The sequence below is a fragment of the Cyprinodon variegatus genome, unplaced genomic scaffold (genome assembly GCF_000732505.1).
Source record: "Cyprinodon variegatus isolate N-32 unplaced genomic scaffold, C_variegatus-1.0 Scaffold451, whole genome shotgun sequence".
Classification (NCBI taxonomy): Eukaryota; Metazoa; Chordata; class Actinopteri; order Cyprinodontiformes; family Cyprinodontidae; genus Cyprinodon; species Cyprinodon variegatus.
Window position 1 is genome coordinate 238,309 of NW_015150904.1, and position 19,023 is coordinate 257,331.

General features: G+C 38.1%; 1 protein-coding gene across 1 annotated transcript in view; it reads left to right on the plus strand.

Annotated features, from left to right (window-relative positions):
* The window catches only part of bmp1 (bone morphogenetic protein 1), a 44,582-nt gene that overhangs the window by 9,353 nt on the left and 16,206 nt on the right, over positions 1 to 19,023 (plus strand). Inside the window, exons 2-6 of the mRNA XM_015389183.1 lie at positions 3,887 to 4,000; positions 7,753 to 7,878; positions 8,752 to 8,869; positions 13,037 to 13,215; positions 13,493 to 13,598. Coding sequence (XP_015244669.1) covers positions 3,887 to 4,000; positions 7,753 to 7,878; positions 8,752 to 8,869; positions 13,037 to 13,215; positions 13,493 to 13,598 — 643 coding nt within the window. The remainder of the gene's footprint in view (positions 1 to 3,886; positions 4,001 to 7,752; positions 7,879 to 8,751; positions 8,870 to 13,036; positions 13,216 to 13,492; positions 13,599 to 19,023) is intronic.

Consider the following 19,023-nt stretch of genomic DNA (forward strand, 5'->3'; position numbering starts at 1 on the left):
GAACCATCCATCCATCCATTTTCCATCACGCTTATCCCAAGCGGGGTTGCGAGGGGTGCTGGTGCCCATCTCCAGCTGCCTACGGGCGAGAGGCAGGCTACACCGTGGACATGCCACCAGTCCATCACAGATACAGGAACCTTCACTTCCATTTATCTTTGATAAAATCTTAAGATTTGGCTACTGGCAACATGTTAGCATGACTGTAGTAAATATGTAATTTGAGGTTTATGATCTCTTGCATATTTTCTTATTTTACTTGTTATCGTTTTTGGTCTTTGATGCCAACCTGTCATTGAGACTACTACAGTACAACCTTGCACTATTGTCCTGTTATGCATCATCCAGTTTTAGAAAATAAGCTAGACTGACCTGGGTAATGTAGAGTGCATGGCAAACATGCTGAAAACATTCTTTTACCCAGCAAGAAAAATTAACACATTGGTTCCACAGTTGCAAACGGTGGTGGCAGCAGCATGCTGTGGGACGGTAATGGGAAGATGGATGGAGCTAAACAATGTTGATTCCTAAGAAAATCTTTTACAGACTTTAAGGTACCATCGAGCAGGACAAAGGACCCTTAATATTCAGTCTGAGCTATAATGCAGTGGTTTAGATAAAGACTAATTTGTGTCAAAGTTTAGGCCTAAATCTGATTGGAAATCTATGGCTTTTAATCCAGTGTGACTACTCTTGTTGTTTTCCCTCCTAAAAGGAGAAAGAAGGTACTTGTTTTGAAAACAGATGGCAAAGACTCGTAAGTGCACCTTCGATGAAATAGTTAATCGTATATGTCTTGAAAGTACGACCTGTGTGGTAAAACATTTAATCTTTAAGGTAGAATTCCTGTTTGTTTTATTCATCTTTGTATCAAATACTGTTGAGCAATATTTCAGTCTTCCTTACTGCAATGGAAGCAGCAGCACTGCTCCTGTTTTCCTGGGAGTGAAATGTTGAAATAAAAGGAAAGAAAATGTTCCTCTGTAGTGACTCCATCCATCCTGTGTGGAACAACATCTGGTAGCTTCTCTATATCAGTAAGTGTGTATTTTGCAGATGGCTCTCAGTATGAGTGCCGGCTGCGTGCTGTCTGCTTTGTCTCTAAGATTAAGTCAGGCTCGGTTTTTTTTAAAGCACAAATTAGAGGATCCCTTCTGGAATTCAGACCTGTCCTCCATGCGTGCCCTGTCTTGTACCTTTTCTTATTGCTCTCATTAACCTCTTATCCTTTTGCACTTATCCTTTGCGCTGCATCTTCTATAGCTTCCAGGGTGATTGGAAGTCTTTTCCAGACGGTTTAAATCACTCTTCTTCAGACTAAAGAGACTTGAGTCAAAATTTTCTTTTTGTCTCCCATTTGACTACGTGTAGAAAATAAGTCACAGTTTGGAGAAAAACAAGGCCAGATTCTAGAGCATTTATCAGTCAAGTTGACGGGCATTCTCAAAAATGGCTCACTGTTGTTTTGTTATACTGAATTCTGAAAAATAAATTATCAATTTATTTATTTAATACATCAGCACTGAGAAGTCTGAGTCAGTTAACTGTCTCTACTAGAAAACATGCATAAACTTTCCTTTGTGGTTAACTGAATATTGGTGTCTCTCCTGAACCCTATCCTGTTAAAATAAATTGTGTCTATATGTGTTTAGCAGTTGGGAAAGTTTCAAGACAACATTTTGATTTACAAAAAAATCCTAGGAGAACATTATTGACCCCTCTTTAATTGCTCTCCTTGGTCGTTTGGCTCAGCACCAAACTGACCAACCAAACAGGCATGCAGAGGCCCGTCATTTTCCACTTTGCTGCACATCTGCCTTTCCTATTCATAACACAGCAGTGGGCAGAGAGGATGGGACTCTCCTTTCATTTCTTTCCTTCTAGATGTCATCTCCTTTTTAGACATGAATTAACCCCCCCTCCTACCATTCCCACATTTCTTGAGAAACTCCCCAACCTCCACAAACTCCTATATACAAACTGGGCCATAAATCCTGCAAACACACTGGCGTTAAAAGCCTATAAACCGGAGCACCCCGTCTCTGTGGAGAAGACTTTTAGCAAAGGAGCATTTAGTAAGTAATCCAATACCGCACGTTGCTCATAAAGTAGGACTGTTTGGTTATTTTCCATCTCTTTGCCCTAATTAAAAGGCTGGCTCTTGTTCAAGGTGCCCCATATTCCTTCAAGGAGGCAGCGTCAGTACATCATTATTTCTTACAGTCACGTCAAAGAGGTCTTATCGCTTACAGATTCTTTTGTTAGATAAATGTTCTTATTTAACCCTCCTTTTGTTAATGCATGAACTTACCTTAAGTAACCATCATTTATTTCGTTTCTCTAGCTGCACCCAGAATTGATCTGTAACCAAATCTGTAGAATCTAGTAAACCAGATGACCAAAATTACTCCAATAGCACAATGATGTGTTATTTAAACATTTACAAAAGAACCCCAAATGGCATCTGAAGCTTGGAGGAATTACTTCCCTCAGTTAAGGTCAGATTTCAACCATAGGAAGAATTATGTTAAGAGTGTTCCTATGCCATTATGACTTATGACCAGCAAGAACACAAAGGCCTTTCTTACATTTGCCAAAAAAAACAACTTAACGATCCTGTTCATGGACTGATATTGCAAAAGGTACTCTTTTTAGAGGGTGTGCCTGCTGTTAAAACTATGAAAGCATTTTAGAAAAAGGACATCATACCTACAGTCAAACATGGTAGTGGCAGTATCATGGTTTAGTGCTCTTTTGCTACTTTATTATATGGATGCCTTGCAATTTATGAGACCACAAATCCTGCTCCCCTTCAGGAACATTGAAGGAGGCGGTCCAGGCAGTAGTTTGTAAACTGCATCAAAAGAGTGGAGATGCAATGATTCACATTGCTTCCCCTCTTATCACCCTCCAATATTTGAACAGGAATATCTGATAATTTCAATGCTTTTTTTCAGTACCAGAGCTCACTTCCTTCTAATGTTGTCATCTTTGCTATTGATTCTGTTTTAAGAGATTCATAAAATAAAACTCTTAATATAAGTTGAGAAAAGGAAGTCATAAAAAATTAATTGTAATTATGAAATCGGAGACAGATACTTAGAAAGGGGTAAACTTTTCTGCTGTTTAAGAGATTTTTAACTAACTGAAATGAAATAATCAGCCACTGTGAAGAAGGCCCATTGGTCAAAGGATTGTGATAACTAAATGACTTGTTAACAGGAAGCCAAAAAAAAAAAAAAAAAAAAATGATCATTTTGTAGTGGCTGAGTCAAAGTCTGGATTTTAGCCTAATAGAAATCCTGTGACATTACCTTAAAAAAAAACATTTCTATGCTCTAAAACTCGCAAGTGTGATTTTTTAAATTGTTTTTGTAAAGAAGTGTAAGCCAGAATGTTTGCAAAAAAAGTGATGTAGTAGTTACCATTAAGACGTTTTTACACCCAAGGATGTTACTACCTTTTTCATCCTTTTCTCTAAGGGCTTTTTTCCCCCCTGCTGTGAATTAGATAGGCTCTTAATAACTGCTTTTGGTTTTATCTTTTATATATTTTTATTTTTAAGAAGTCTCTCTGTATCTAATAATTCTGATTAACAATAATAATTTACAGCACTCCACATGATTCGCATAGTGGATAAACTGTTGCTCTTTTCCTCCTGTAACTGAATTGAGACACGACTGCCCTCAAACCCAAACTCTCCCGCAGCCGTATTTTTAATTCCCTGCAAGGAGAGGGTAAACCGAGAAGAGTCGAATAAAGAAAAGCATATACTTTCACACGTGCTTCCACCGTGATTTCATGCTGCCTGTTCAGTCTCTGCAGCGGGAAAGGCTACAGTACAAAGTGATGCTGAAATAATGCCCTTTCTGTTTGTCTCTTTTAGCTGCCTTTCTGGGAGACATTGCTTTGGACGAAGAGGACCTGAAATCTTTTAAAGTGGACCGAATTATAGATTTGGCTCAGAGAACCGTCCAGACCATTAATCACACAGATACAGGTAACGTCAATGATATACCTCATGTCGTTCATGGTAGTTCTGCTCCGGGCAAAATGTTTTGCATCATTTCTCCAAATCAAATTGTAACAAAGGCGTAAAACAAGCAGAAATGCCACACTGCTGGTTTCTGCCTGAGGCTTTGTGTTGTCTGAGGACATCATGCTGCATAACACTGCACTCATCTAACCTCTTAAAGCCTCTGCCATTTGTTTGCACGTGTGTGTGTGTGTCTGTGTGTAAGCCCTGTTTAGATGTACATCACTAAATCAAGGTCATCAGAACAAAGCGCCGCACCTCTAGAATAAAGTTCAAGAATAATTGCAGGGCTTTGTGAAGCTGGATAAAAAGCAACAGCTGTGAGTAAGCAGAGGCCAGTGGCTTCCCTGCTCTGTAAACTAAAGGCGAACAGGAACCAACAAGTGTGTCCAAGTTGGCTTCCGTGTTTGAACAGGACCAGTTAGCTGCTTTTTTTAAAATTGGGTTAATAGATCTGTAGGGGGAACGACTCAATGAAAGATTAAGAATACATCACGGCAGCTTAGAATATTGACAGAGTGCTGATTTACAGAAGTGGATTGAAGACAGACTAAGTGACACAATGGAGATGGATAATTACATCGCGTTTCATTTTTATGTAGTGAAAAGCGTTGCTCAAGGGTTCAGAATTAGCAACTGTCGGCTGTGTTCCATAAAACCCTTCAAACGTTTCACCTTAATTGCTTAACATTCTGAAAGACTTTTGAGCATGTTTAAAATGCTTTTTTAAGGGACAGACCAACACAAAAAAGTGTGTTATTCTGCAATTGATTTGTCCAATTTATTTGCTAATAAACCATTGAGACGTGGAATACATGTTTTATATCAGCTCACCAAAAAGGGCTTAAATGTGGTTTGAATATTTTATTTCTAAGCTCTCATAGGCATTTTAACTCAAAATTAGCATTCCTCTAAGAATTATAATAGATCATCTGTCCACTATAGTCTCACGCTTTATGAATTTCAAAATAAATGTTATGTTAAAAATGAAAATTAGGATTGATTTTATTTTATTTTTTCCATTGATGTAATCAATATTGTCAATGTGGATCGATGTGACGTTGCACAGCTACCAAACACGAAACAATCCCTGCACAAAGCTTGTTAGAGGCTGCAGAAGAACTAAGAACTGTTATGGTTAAATGAAATCATGTCATTTAATTGCCCAAGAACCTTCTTCCTAAATCTGAGGCTAGACTTGAAATTTGATATTCACACACAATCTTAATCCACTCTGACTGAGTATGAGCTATTCTGCCAACAAGACTGGCTGATAATTTCAGTCTCTTAATCTGCAAAGTGGATACAGACAAACCTTGAAGGCTTTACGGGTGTAGACAAATAAATGCAGGACTTTTCAGGTTGTAAACAAAATCTTTAACAGCACATACCTAGTTTATATGCAATTATTCACAGTTATGCTATCCTTTGTTTTAGTATTTTAATGTAATGAAGTGTGCAAAATCCCAAGCTGTATGAAAATACCTTAGGTTCAATCTGAAACAATGATTTCTCCTTTAAAAGGAAGGATTTTTCTGCATTTTTGACAATATTTCTTGTACAATAAATATAAATACAGTGAAAATAATTGACATTTAATATTCAATGCAATTCAAAATATGTGTGTGTAACATGTTGCATGAGGTATAAACACAGTCCATCATAATAACCTAAAAATAAAACCCCAGTGTGTGAATGAACGTTAGCAGATTAGCTTTTGTAATTAGCAGATTTTCTAGGTGATTTGTCTCTGCATGTCTTATCAGTTAGCAGAGAAGATTTGGCTGTTACCATTTCTTCACAACACGTGCACAAGTAAACGTGCTAATGGTTCTCACCAGGCAGGCAGCGTGGACTCTTGTAGGCCACTCTGCAACAGAATTAATTTGTTCTTCACAGATTGGGTTTGTTTGCACCATTTGAAGAAAATTAAGTTTCATTTGCTTTTAAAAAGCGCTATGTTTTAGTGAAATCTGAGATGACCTGGCCTTTTATGGAGATTAAAGCTGTCCATAACTGTCCTAGTGATGTGACAGTTGAGAGAAAATAGAGGACAAAAGAGTGTTTGAATTAGTTCTCCAAATGATCAACAACTCTAGAGTGGGAAGAAATGATGCAATTGACTTTCTCAGCAATTTTTCAGTCTTGCTCATCAGAGTCGCATCAGTTTTCCCTCCTACACAGATTTACTGTTTCTCCTCTTCTGCTATTCTGTGTGTTTCTTTCTGATGAATCTAATGAGTGAACATTTCATAAAAAATGTTTTCCATCATTGTAAGACCTAAAATAAAAGCATCGCAAAAAAATTTCTTGGATTGTTTGATGTTATAACCACATCCACAATCTAGTAGTTTGGCATTTTATGTGGCTGATAAACGTAAAGTAGTACAAAGCTGTAAAATGGAATGGATATTATATAGGATTTTCCCAATTTCTCTTATTTTCTAGAAATGAAAATATAGTAACTAGGGCTGAAACGATTAATCGGATTAATCATGATTAATCAATTATTAAAATATTCATCAACTAATTTAGTAATTGGTTAATCATTATGTAAATCCCTTTATTTTCCCACAAAGGGGAAATTCACTCGCTGCGTTTAACCCATCCCCTTGGGGAGCAGAGACTCTAAAATATCTCTTTAGCTGACAGAGCAACCCACTTAGAGCAGTAATTATGGCAAAACTGAAAAAAGTAAACATTTTGCATTTCAGATTAAAAAAAACAAAAACTTTTCGTCTGTCAGTATGCTCTATCCAGAACTCCTCAAGTGGTGAAGTTTTAGTTTCACCTGGTTTCATTTTGTAAAACATCCTCTTTAAGGAACCTTTGCCTATTCAATTATTAGTAAAAAAAAACAATTGAAAGATTAATTGATTTGCAAAATAATCGTTATTTGCAGCCCTTAGTATCACATTCTGCAGCATTAAGATATTTTTTAGCATTTGTAATTTACAATTACAGGCTCATAATTGTGCTTATTTTCAAAAAGATATAAACAACGTTTCAGGATTTGCATTTGTTTGTTAGTGGAAGATATTTCATATCTTTGTTTTTGGAATTAGGTTTGATGTTGGATACCCTGTTTGTAGATATTTTGAGAATGACAAAATACCACTCCCTCCATGAAAAACTTAAAATAGATCTTTTATGTTACTCCTTATAATAAACCCTCTAAAGTAGCCTTCTTGTAGCCAAAAGCATTCTGACATATACTCAGAATCAAAGTTTAACGTCAAAGTCAATCGTTTTCTTTCACACACCAACTGCTTTAAATTAGTAGTTTATTTCAGGTGCTCAGATGTACCACTCTATAAATTTGACAGTCATTGACTTTCACGCCCATAGTTTATTCACATATGGATGTTTCTTTTCTTCAGCTTTAGTCTTAGGGTTGGGAATTGGTCTCCATAGTAACAATTATATCCGGTTGAGTGACATTAAAATGGTGAAATTAATTTGCCAGAAGTGTCTTTTCTTCAGGGTAGATGAAAAAAGAAGAACAATGCCGTTTAAAAAAATGCCTTTCTCATTAAGTCTTTTTTATGAAACCTTATTAAAGAGCCTGAAAGGCAGAATTCTGTAAAAACTCTCCCTTTTGACTAATTGCTTATTTAACCTTCTAGCATCTATTGTCTTTATAGGAAAACATTGTTTTTTTTTTGTTCTTGTGAAATTAATTGATTTCTGTGGTGTTGTTTTGCTTAAAATCCCAGATTCAGCCGGTGGCGCAGATCCAACCAGACATGGCGCTCAGCGCAGGAGAAGGGCTGCCACGTCCAGGCCTGAGCGCGTCTGGCCTGAAGGGGTCATCCCTTATGTCATCAGTGGCAATTTCAGTGGTAGGTAACAACAGCTGACCCCGTGTTTACTGGTATAATCAAAAGGCACCAGCTGATGTAAAGGCAGTTGTAATACAGATTAAAAGCTTTTTTTATTTATTTTTTTATTATTATGTTGGCGATATTCCAGCAGAGAAATATTTGTTCATTGACTATATATCAACTTAATATCTTCAAAAGACAGAATCTTATTTTATTTTGCCTTGCTTAAAGTGGTCTTTGGTAATATTATAAAAGTAAATTAACTAAATAAAATCATGTTTTATTGATATTTCTTTGCTAATGTTTGCCAGTATCATTATTAAAACAGTGTTAAACATATTTGCTGATAGGCTGAACATTATGGTTATTAAACCGATGATTGTGTAAAACTGTGATGTGCTAAAATCAATATTATCCAGTTCATATCTAGGAATTTTATAAGATTTTGTCAGTCTATAATTTTAGCTTTAAGGATTTGAAAATTAGGAACAGAAACAACATTGTTCTGTGTGAAAGATTTAGTTGCTGTAATCAGATTTCCCATGTGGAACCCGTTAGCAAGGCTAGTGCATCTCACAAAACAGCAAACAATCACATTTGGTTGTTTCTAAAAGCTGGCAAACCAGCCCAAATCCAGTAGCATGTTTAAAAATGGACAAGGACTGAAAACTTAAAACGACAAAACATTGTTCTCAATTTGACTTCCTGTTATCAGCTGAAAGTTCTGTTCTCTATGTTTTGGAACCAAACCAAAGCATAAAACCTGTGGGTCTCCAGCTACTTTACATTAGAAAAAGGGGGGCTGTGGATCTTTGCAATTGCAAAGCTTTATCCTTTTTGGTCTTTATTGATTTAACTGTCTTTTCTCATCCTCTCTGTCATCCTTTTCAGGCAGCCAGCGGGCTATTTTCCGCCAAGCTATGCGGCACTGGGAGAAGCACACCTGTGTGACCTTTATAGAAAGGACCCAGGAGGAGAGCTATATTGTCTTCACCTATCGGCCATGCGGGTGAGTCACTGGGCCTTTCCGCTTGCTTGTTAGACCCAGAACAATTCTCACACTCTATGCATTCAGTGTCCACAGCTAATTATTTTTGTATGTAAGGACTCCTTGTTTGCAGCTTAGCTGTGTTTTTCGTCCTCCCAGTTTGCAGACTCTGCAGTCAGGGAGGTACAGGTCACCCCCTAAACAGCTCTGAAAGTGACTTAACGCCTTTCAGTGAGCAGGAATTTCCTGTGCCTATTCACTAAACTTCATGACTTGCTGAGCATCTGTGTGACTCATGGGATTCAGGAAAGCCAAGGAGGACCCGTCCTGTCAGTGATTCTTTTTCTTTTCCTTTTTTTTTTTTTTTTTTTAATGGGATTATCATGGAAAAGGCTGATTGTTTTGTTGCTATGCAACTGCCGATGATCTGTTTAGGCTAACGTTTTTTTTTTTCTCTTTTTCTTTTGTTTCCTGATAATCATTTTTTTTTTATTGTATGCTCTGATTTAAACTATATTTTGAGAAAAAAGGTGCTGAGATGTTTGAGACATTTTTAAAGACTTCAAGCCCTTAACGTGTTACCTTATTCACTTCTTTTGTTGGATTTATTTTGCATTCAAAACTGGCAGTTCACCTAAGAGCAAATGACGCTCATAAAGCTGAACTTTACCAACTGACTACGATTTGCCATTTCCAGCCTGCTACCAATAGCTTTTTAACCAACAAGGATGACATTATCCGCAGGCAGCAGAGGTTAGCAGTGGGAAAGCTTGACTCTGCTGCATATTCAGCAGGCCCCCATCTGTCCTGTGCAAAGTTCAAGGCGTGTCTCAAGAGAGGCCTGGCTGGCTTGCAGTAATTAGAGAGCGGTTGTCTGGCCCACTGAGCCATTATATGTGTGCCCGTCCTGCAGACTCCCACAGTGAACCTTTCATGTCACGATGTGGTGGAGTGCTGCAGGCAGTGAGGTTCTGGACACACTCTTAGATTTCTTCTTTTTTTAACGCAAATAAATTACCAGAGGTTTATGGTGATTCATATGTCCCTATCCGGCTTTCATTGGATTTATTAATTAAGGTCTTGAGTCGACCTTAATTTCCGCATACTTTACTTCTGAGCTTCTAGACTGCCTCTAATCTTTTTAAATGACCTGAACAATAATCTTTCAACTTTCTGAAGGTGTTTTAAAGGTTGTCCTATGACTTTTGCTGCTTTTTAATTAATCCCATTCGTAGTTGTTTTTAATATCTGGTTAGGAGGACGTACTATATTTCAAGAAAATATTTCTAAGCATCCAAAATTTTTAATTCATGAACTTCCTCGATCACCATAGGTGTTTAAACTCCAGCACCTAGGCATGCAGACTCCTTTAGCAAACATCTCAGCTCAGCTCGCATTTATTTATAGAGTCCTTCAAAACAACCACAGCTACCACAAAGTGCTGTACATACCAGAGAAATTTAAATTTGTATAAAACATCATGGAAGTTTAAAAGAGTAAGAGAAGGAAATAAATGACTTAAAACACATAAAACCTCACACAAAGAAAATTATAAAATAAACCACAAACACAATAGAGAGTCTCATGTTGTGCTAAAAGCCAACGAATAAAAATACATTTTAACACTAGTTTTACAAATACAGTGAAGAGGATTGTCTAATGAGCTCAGTGGTGAAAAATGGGTAGCTCTCAGCAGCTCAGTGACTTCCTCCTCTCCACCATGATAGGATGCCATCTGTACGGTAAGATTAGTCCTGGAATTTTCTTTCTAGTAAAATATTCCACAGCCAGCTGTTAGTGGTTTTATGAAAAAGTGTAACAACGACAAACAGCTATTAAGCAGAGAGCCAAAGAAAGTCACAGGGCCTGCTGATGCTGGCATCTGTAGTGTTTCGCAGAGAAAGGCAACTTTTTGGTGACTCAAGCGTTCCTGACGCCCAAACTTCTTGCTACCCTGAGATTAGCCTAAAAAAAACGTGTGGAGAGCTTCTTGCATGAAGTTTCCATGACCAAGCAATTCAATCCAAGCCTTGCACATGTGGCCAAGGGGTGCCAACACGCTGCAATGACAGACTAGCCAACACTAAATTGAGACTAACACACAGCACACATGCGTAGAAATAACGCAGAAAAAGATAAACGCTGCCTTGACAAAACAATAGAGAAGTGTAGTGCAAATGCGCTGCAATCACATAAACACACTGCAAGCACATAAATGATGCCAGCACAGAAAATATATGCAATGAACAATTTTAAAAGTATAAAAAATTACTGCATGTTCAGAAAAGCTGGAGTTGCTCCAGACCACTAGAGGAAGACAACCATCATCAGCTCATATCTTTGTATAATTTTTGTCTTTTCTAGACAAAAACCCACACTGACAAAAACCCACACTGTACGACGAAACCTGTGGGTTCGTCGTACAGTTTGAGTTCGCAGCTCACAATGCATGTTCTCATAGTGTGCAGCCCGACGCTCTGATGCGATCTACCTGCTCACACTGTATGTCTAAAAACCATGTCGGGCTCAGCTTCGCAGGGAGATGGTGCTACTCGGACTCGTCTATCTGGAAGCAAAACGAGTAGAAGAGGAATATGAAGCTCACTAGTGTGAAATGTGCTAACTTGGTAATTTGTGCAATTTTGTGTGCTGAAAGGGCTAAAAAGAAAAGGCGACAACGTATTTGGGAAAAGAAATGGCTGAGCGAACGTGGCTACTACGGTCTGTCAATTTTACAGGGAGAGCTCCATTTCACTCGCATCCCCGCAATGCTTTTGTGTTTTCATCTGAGAGGAAGAAGAAGAGTCCTTGTTTGCGCATAACCACTGAGCAATATGCCCACGACGGTCAATCAAACTTTACCAGGAGGTGATCTTGAGAGGCTGATCGCCTCTCGTTACCTCCTGTACTCTACACGACATACGATCAGGCTGCAAGTCGACCCGATCGATAAATTCTCGCACGACTGGAAAGTCGGCCCGAAATGGGGAACAAATCGTACAGTGAATGCCCGGCTTTAGACAGGATTATGGTGTGGGACTGTATTTTTTAAGAGTTGGGCTTTGCCTCTTAGATCTACTCAATATTAGTTCACCAAGACATGTTTGGAAATGTGTGGAAGATGACTGCACTTAAATTTGTTGGTCTTCTGCTGGATTTCAGTACTTGCTTTTATCGTGTTTTTATCCCTACTTCCTTTCATTCTGCTTTTACTTTTCTTCAATTTTATTGTGCATGTATTCATGCACTTTAAATTGTTTTCATACTGAATTGTGCTATACAAATTAACTTGTCTGTTGTCTGCCACAACAGTGCTGCACATCAGTGCACAAATAAATTAACTTGTTTGGTGTTTAGGAACTTGTCTAGTTTGAGTCCTGACCTCAATAAAACATCTATGGGATGAATTCAAATGAAGACTTAGCCAGGCTATCATGTCCAACCTCAGTATCTAATCAGAAAAATGGATTTCAGAAATAATGTAAACAGCTTTACCTGGGGAGCTAAAGCTGTCATAGCTGAAAAGAATACACATATAACAATAAATTGGGTTAAAAATGGGATCAAAGTAATCTCTATGTGCAAAAGCAGTGGATTTATATATATACATTCCATTGTAAATGCAGTAAACAATAAGATTAAGGCTGAAACGGTTATATTTATTGTGATAAATTGATTATTGAAATAATCAATATGTACTTTAGTAATCGATGAATCATTAATTGGCTGCAACCCACTCAAAGAAGTGCAGAAGTCCATAAAGGGAACATTTTTAGCTTCACTTGGTTTGTATCGACTGATTAATCGATTAGAAAAATAGTCATTGGCTGCAACCCTAGATAAGATATCAACCGCAGTATGGATAATTTTTTGATTTTGTGTTTTAAAATAAAATATTTTAAATAAGAGCACTGATTCTGTAAAACATCTTGATGCTGTCAAACTGATGCAGCTTTACCTCAAATCATTATCCCAGGTTGCCCATGCCTGTTCAGAAGCAAAGTATAGAGATTCTTTTTCAAATTTATGAACCAAAGTAATGAAAGTCTGAGCTGTTTGAGACATTCCTTTTGGTTTTGTTTTTTGTTGGTATACATTCCGCTTGTTAGTAATCATTTCATCCCTGAAGCATAGATTCTGGTATTTTAATGTCTGTCTCGACTTGTGTTTGTATGTGGTGATTCATAGATGCTGTTCATACGTGGGACGCCGAGGAGGAGGCCCCCAGGCTATATCCATCGGTAAAAACTGTGACAAATTTGGCATCGTGGTGCACGAGCTGGGACATGTGATCGGCTTCTGGCACGAACACACACGGCCTGATAGAGACGAGCACGTCAGCATCATCAGGGACAACATCCAGCCAGGTACAGTAGCAAGGACCTCGTACTAGCAATGCCCAACAGCCATAAACATTCATACAAAGAAATAATCTCTTGATTCATCTTGCTGGAGAGGGTGAATAAGGTTCCAAAAAGGGAGGAAAAAAAACACATGTAGGGACATGCACAAATTTTACATACATTTTTAGATATATTTTGCTGCATGTAAAAGGAAACGCACCTTTGACACGCATTCTGACTCACATTCTCACTTGGTTTTCTAACTCATTTCAATATTCCTCTTTATTTTTTCTTCCCTCAGGACAGGAGTATAACTTTTTAAAGATGGAGCCAGGGGAGGTGGACTCTTTGGGAGAAGTCTATGACTTTGATAGCATCATGCATTATGCTAGGAATACATTTTCCAGGTAGGTGCTAGGCCAAGTCCCTCTCCCTTTGTCTCAAGTAGGGATATTAGCCTCAGATAAAGGCAGAGTGAGCTGTTTCTTTACTCTGCTGCACACTTCTAACCCAGTGCCCTGTTTTCCATTTGAGCACATAATAATGCTGAACGACTTGTCTAGATTTGTAACACACCAGTTCTGTGTCAACAGGCTACTGCTGAGTAATCTGGCAAAATTCCCAAATCCTAGGAAAAAGAGCAGAATAAAACTCTGAGTTCTTCTTTAGTAATAAATTATAAGCAAAACATGTTTTCTGAGTTAATCCTTTTATGGTTTTTAATGCTGCCTTGTTTTTTCAAAGTCACTTGGGTAAGAGTGTTTGGATCTCTTCTTTACTTTCTGTGCTAAACTAGAGTCTTTGCAAGGAAAAACAATCTTAACTGGATCTAATTAGGGGAAGTTACAAAACGTTGAATGTGAGACAAGAATCTCTCTGTTTCTGAAGCTGTCCTTTGACTTGACATTTTTATGCCAAAATTGAGATCTTCTATGAGAGAAATTGGAAAACACCAACACTGTATGATTCATTCAATATTTTGATAGTCTTGAGTTGCGTATGTGTTTTGAATTACCCTGGGTCAAATAGGAGCAGCCTGAAGTGAAGTTTTGCAAGGAAATTGATTTTTTTTTCGGGTTCCATTTACCATCATCCTACTGGACTCATCACTGCTTTACAAAAGTATTCAAACCCCCTTTGAACATTGACAGGTTGAAACAGCTGCACTGGAAAACTCCATGAGTGTCAAGCCTTTTGCAGCCTTTTGCAGTCATCACTGTTATTCTTGTGGCACACACAGCATTTTGCATTTAGGTGGAAAAAACAAAAGGAATTTTGGTCTCATTTGATCAAATAAGTTTCTTTCACATGCTCTCCTCTTGCCTTTGCTATAGACTACAAACTTCTTTTTAAGTTCTTTTCTATTTTTTCATAAAGATCTGATTAGTGTAGTGCATGAAATCGGACTTGGCTGTGGACATCTGCAACCTCTCCTCGATGACGGATGTCTAAACTAGCCACATATGTGCAATGAATAAATCCAAGTTTTTTTAAAGACCTTTTTTTACTTAACAGAATGCGTCTCTACACTAGTTTTTCCCATTTTCCCTGGGATGATACCAGCTCTATTTCTATTCTTTTGTTGTAGGTGAATCTGTTGACCAACAGCACCTTTGTTTTTCTATAGTAAAATTTCTTTACACCTCTTTTATGGTATGAAGCTTCTTGTAAAAGTTTTTCTCCTGTCCCATAAAGCACCTTGTTATGATCCTTGTAGCTGTTTGAAGAGGCGTTGATGATGAGCTGAAAGGTTTTTAGGAACTTCTTTCATAGGTGTCAGATGCCAAATAAAACACCATTGAAACACTCGGGTTTTTCAGTAACAAACTACATTTAAAACCTTATGCAGACATAATGCCAATTAATAACTCAAAACTGATCATCCACAGAAGTGAAGTACGAGAACACCACTGGAGTTTATGTGTGGAAGTTGCTTTCACCTTTTTCTAAACTTGTCCACTGTGGATTTTTGGATGTGACAATAAATACCTGATGATGCCAACCTGAGAAAGAACACAATTGGTCCTTAAATATTAACCATAACTAATTTCCATTACTAATTTCCAATCCCTTTTTAAATTTACAGAAACTCAGTAATTTAATATTACACAGGAGCGCACTGATTGATTCTCCAGGCGTTGTGTTTATTGAGTGCATAACCTTACTTTGAATTGTATTTGATTTATTCTTTCAAATTTCTACCTTTGTAATACGAGTACATTTATCCATGAAGGGGAAAAACTTTGGTCAAAAATTTGCTCTTTTAAAATCGAGGATTCTATTCTTATTAGCCTCTTTAACAATTAATTTATGATAAATGTAAATGTTTGTAATTCAAACTTTTCCCTTTCAATTTCATTAAAGCGTAAAGGAGCTGAACTAGTCATTGACTTTCTGGACTATAAACATGCTTATTTAAGCATCTTTTCAAAATTTGAAAGGCAGCAAAACACCACATTGGAAAGGCTTAAAGAAAATCGCTTCAACTTGTTTATTTATACAACCAGAGCAATAATTAAAAAGATTAAAACACCTAGAAATGTGACAAACAAGAATGGACAAGGGACCATATTTACCTGACCACAACACATAGGGTGGAGGACAGTAAGATAGGTTAGAAAATCTCCAAAGATTATTGGTTAGGGAACTACACCAATGATCTTGGGATGACCAAGTCTCCACAACAACCATTAGACCAGCTGTGTCGATTTTCATTCCAGAGGGGCCAAGACCCTGCAGGATTCATATGGCTGTCCTATTTCTCTAGCATGGCCTACAGTTCTGCAGGAGCCTGCTAATTAACCATTCATTTATGTAGATGTATTTGACCAGAGAGGCATCTAGAACATACAGTACACCAGTTTTGGGAATAGGAGTTAGCAAACCTGGCTGTTTACATACTAACTGGTTGTTTTGGAGGCATGCCCGAAAACAGCCTTGAAGCCCTATCAGCCCATCAAATACTTCTATTGGCTGTTAATAAAATGTCTAATGCCTACTGTTGGGTGTAGTAGAGAATCTATGTGTAAAGCAATTTGACTTGAATAGATCCATCTATCTCCTGCTCATCCGTTAGTGTCAGTGTGGGGTTGGTGACTATCTCCGGGAGTCTACAGAGGAAATGCGGGTACATCTTGGATATTTTGCCAGTCTATCGCAGGGCAAAATAACCCTTTGGGACCTCCCAACAAAAAAGAAATTAAATAAAATGGGTCATTTTATCTTTCAGCAGAACGATGACTCACAATAAAGACAAATCATAAATGGTTTGCATGACACAGAGACAGGGAGATTGTATCTCTTTTTGCATGTGCCAAACTTTCTTAATGCTGTAGAAGTCCAACTGTTGTAGTATATGATAGTTCTAAAAAGAAAATGACTATTAAAGTAGTGGTACTAATGTAGTGGTACTAATAGGTGTTAAATATTTAGTGTGTGACTTTGTTATTCTGAAAACCTTTTAGTCTGCTGTTGTGCTTCAATTTATATTTAGGTTTTTTACACATCTTAAGTTGGAGTTACCAGCTGGGAGACGGACGGGTAAAGTGGAGCTCTGTGGTGGGGCTGACTCTTGCTCAGTCTCTGACTCATTAATGTGACTGTAAACACACTTTTGCAGAGTGGCTTCTTGCATAACTGTCATGTACAAGCTGTGACAGCGGACATTGACTTCAAATGAAAGTGGAGTCTATGAACTTAATTTGTTTCCTCCTATTCTTCAATAAACTCTGGCAGCTGCCTAAAAGTCACTGCATCTTTGAACACGGGTATATCATAGCATTGATGACATGATCTCAGCCTTTAAAGCAGCACCAGTCGAAGCAGAGCGAGGATGATGAAGGAGAAGACCAGACAGTCTGATATAAGAAGCAGCTGTTGGCTGTTCCTGCTCGACCCTCACAGTCAGCTGTACATATATTCCACATCATAGCCTCTTTGGATTTACCCTCTCACTGTTGTGGCCTCTTCCCACATCTACTGCTGCGTTCTTGTGGCTAACAGATTCTGGGAAGCAGAGAGGGAATCTTTGTCTAAACAGACGCTGATTCTGGATGCAGGCCAATGTACAGAAATTCCTGTCTGGAATGCGCTGCGCATCCACGCTGCAGGTTAACTATGCAGTTCATGCAGACTAGAGGTGAAATTTTGCCTTTTTTTAAGGTTGGTTTTAAACTTGGTCATCTTTGCATCTAGTTTATTGCCTTCATAAAGGGAGTTTTTTGGGGAAAGGTTTAACACTATTGAATTTGACTTAATTCATGTCTATAAAGCTGTTGCCAATTATGGGTCAAGATCTGGAATAAACCTCTTAATCTTTACAGATTTCCAAAACACCATCCAACTTTTTCCCAAACACAGCCAATCTGTTACCTTGTGGGATAATCCACCCCATTCAGTTTTCCGTGTAACTCCATTTCTATCCCATTTCATGAGGCCGATCAATAAGCCTCAGAAAAGGAGAATGGTTGCTTCTGTTGGGGAATGTTTCACACTGCTATATTAGCCGACAAGGGGCTACTGTTAGCTTTTCTCAAGTCATTCAGACACTTTTTTCCTGGGGCGCTGATTGGTTGATTTACCTGTGCCAGTCTCAATCTCTGCTGGCCCCATTGTTAGCCGGCGTGTTTACTTGGTGTTTTACAGTAAATCACCGTGGGAAGCCAGAGTTTTTTTCCGTGGGTGTTGTTCAGAAGATTTCATGGTTTGTCTTGATGTTTTGCTGTGTCTCCTGGGGATGAGCAGGGCTGATCTCACGGGTTTTCTCCCTGCTTTCCCCCATCCTTTGCTCCAGAGATATTTTTTGGGGGGAATGGGAGGATGGACTAGTGCCAACTCAAATAGAGCTCAGTCAGTGCTCCCATTATTTGCTCCGACACTGTTTGAGTGGCATCCTTTTCTTTTTTTTTTTATCAGTAGGCAGCTAACAGGCTCCTGGATGCTCGGAGACAGTTAGGGAGGCACAGTCCAAAGTGTTCGCTCAGGCTGCTCTGTTTGCACATGCCTGGTGTTGGTAGGCACGTCGCCATGGGAACGGTCAGAGAACCAGGCCTCTCCTGGCCAAAACTTAGGAAAAATGAAGATGATAAACTAGCAAAGTGTCAAGTTAAAGCAATTCGACAAGGGGAGGGTTTTTGTACAAACTGTTCTGGTATGCAATTTCTGAGGCTACTAGGAATCCAAATAGATCACTTTTATGATCTGTATTTGAAGCAAGAATGTGGATTGTGTGCAGAGCTGATGTACTTCATTAGTATCACTCTATAACTCGATGATTTTTGTGTAGCTTCAAACATTTGTTATGAAAAATCTCCCTTTCCACCTTTGCAATAAACTATCCCACTTTAAGAGAGTTCCTACACTTTCTTGATATGTGTGGAACAGTATGGAATATAATTGAGATTTTCCAGGTCTAAATAGAAATAGAAAATGGGAGTGTCAGAAAATATTTTTATTGGAGATGTTTAGGGCTGAAACAATTAATCAAAATAATCTAGATAAATTGATTATTGAATTAATCGTCAACTATTTTAGTAACTGATTAATCGTTAACTGGAGTTTAGAGACTGTAAAACATGCCTTTCGCCGACAAAGCGCTAGGATTGTTGAAATATATAAACTCTTGCATTTATGGTTTACAAAAAAAAGCTTTGTCTGTCAACATGCTCTATCCAGAACTCCTGAAAATTTGAGTTTAACCTGGTTTAATTTAATTAAAAGTCACCTTTAAGGAATCTCTAGCTATCCAATTATTAATCGAAGATATAATTGACAGATTAATTGATTTTCGAAATAATCGTTAGATGTAACCCTAGAGATGTTACACCCTGTTCC